Source organism: Cryptotermes secundus, unplaced genomic scaffold (genome assembly GCF_002891405.2).
Source record: "Cryptotermes secundus unplaced genomic scaffold, Csec_1.0 scaffold537, whole genome shotgun sequence".
NCBI lineage: Eukaryota > Metazoa > Arthropoda > Insecta > Blattodea > Kalotermitidae > Cryptotermes > Cryptotermes secundus.
The window spans coordinates 224,800-226,254 of NW_019740661.1; the positions used below are offsets into that span (position 1 = coordinate 224,800).

The 1,455-nt window shown below is 40.8% G+C and overlaps 1 protein-coding gene across 5 annotated transcripts in view; it reads left to right on the plus strand.

The window, feature by feature from the left end:
* The window catches only part of LOC111872532 (polyphosphoinositide phosphatase), a 45,331-nt gene that overhangs the window by 25,597 nt on the left and 18,279 nt on the right, over positions 1-1,455 (plus strand). For all 5 annotated transcript variants that reach the window (XM_023866542.2, XM_023866543.2, XM_023866545.2 and 2 more), the window contains one exon: positions 680-875. In XM_023866542.2, the coding sequence (XP_023722310.1) occupies positions 680-875 (196 nt within the window). The remainder of the gene's footprint in view (positions 1-679; positions 876-1,455) is intronic.

The window sequence follows — 1,455 nt, forward strand, 5'->3', positions numbered from 1 at the left end:
AGATACCGGGCGCTCATATTATAAGGTAAGGTTATAAAAACCATCTTTTAAGATCATTTTAGTGAAAGTTTCATCCTTCAAGGCGTACCATTCACTGCTCAAATACTAAACAACCTGCTTCCATTGCCGAGATACAGGGCGCTCATATTATAAGGTAAGGTTATAAAACCACCTTTTAAGATCATTTTAGTGAAAGTTTCATGTTCCTATCTCATATAATTTAAGAACAATGATGAATAAATCATTTTTGAGCAAAACTTAAATGGACGGCTGAATATATTACCGCCGGAGAGACGGCCGCGGAATTTAAATCACCGCGTGAAAGGGTTAAATAATTTAATTAAATTTTTGTGTTTTTTTAAACTGTCAGAGACTCTCAAGCTTGTTGACTTTGTGTATGTGTATTTGCATGCATGCTTGTGGGTATGTATGTTACAAATAATGACAGTGGCATTTTGGAACCTGAAATCTTTGATCAACTGTACTTTTCTCTGTTTCTTGTTACTTCCTCAGTCTTTGGTCCAAATTGATGAGCCATTCCTTTTCTTGAATTATATCACTTTAAAAATAGTTAAACTTGTTCTGTGGCATTGTTTGTAAAATATTACTGTGTAGCTCAGTACTGAAGACTGGGTGGTTACTAAAAAATGGAACATTAAAGTGAATTGCACTATTGCAGGGTGATGTAGCCAATGAAGTGGAAACAGAGCAGATGGTTCATGATTCATGTGTGTCATCCCTCTCTTCTGGACGCTTCAGTTCCTTCGTTCAGTTACGAGGCTCAGTTCCATCACATTGGAGCCAAGATATCAGCAAAATGGTGCCCAAGCCTGCCATAAGTTTTGACCTGAGTGATCCTTTCTGTGAGACTGCTGGTAAGGTAATGTGCTTACTGTTTGGTCAGTGTTATGTCTCCAAGTGTGTTGAAGGAACATGGAGGAAAAGGCACATGTTCTTGAGTGGTGTGCAGTAAAACCAAGAAACAACCAACCGACCCAACCAAGTAAACATGGTGTGTGTGTGTGTGTGCGCCAGTGCATGTCCGCCCATCCATTATTTTATATACAGGATGTCCTAGGAGGAATGGACCAAACTTCGGGAGGGTGTTCCTTATGTTAAAGTATGCCGATATAACCCAAAACAGCTGTGTCCAAAGTTGAACGGTTACGGAGATAATGGCCCGAAAAAAGTGTGGTCTTCTGGCGGGTCCACGCACTATACCTGTCAGCTGGCATGTCTTATCTGTTTCTCCTTGAGTGTCGTGATTCACACTAGCAGTAAGCTCATGCGCTACCTACAGAGTACGTTGTGGTGGGGTCATGATTAGTTGTGTGATGAGTTGCTGAAATGCCTCTTGTGTTTTCACACGTGGAATATTGTGATATGCATTTTGTGTGTGGATTTTGTGGTGGCAATTCACGTGCTGCTGTTGAAGAAGACCAAAGGCGTGTTGCC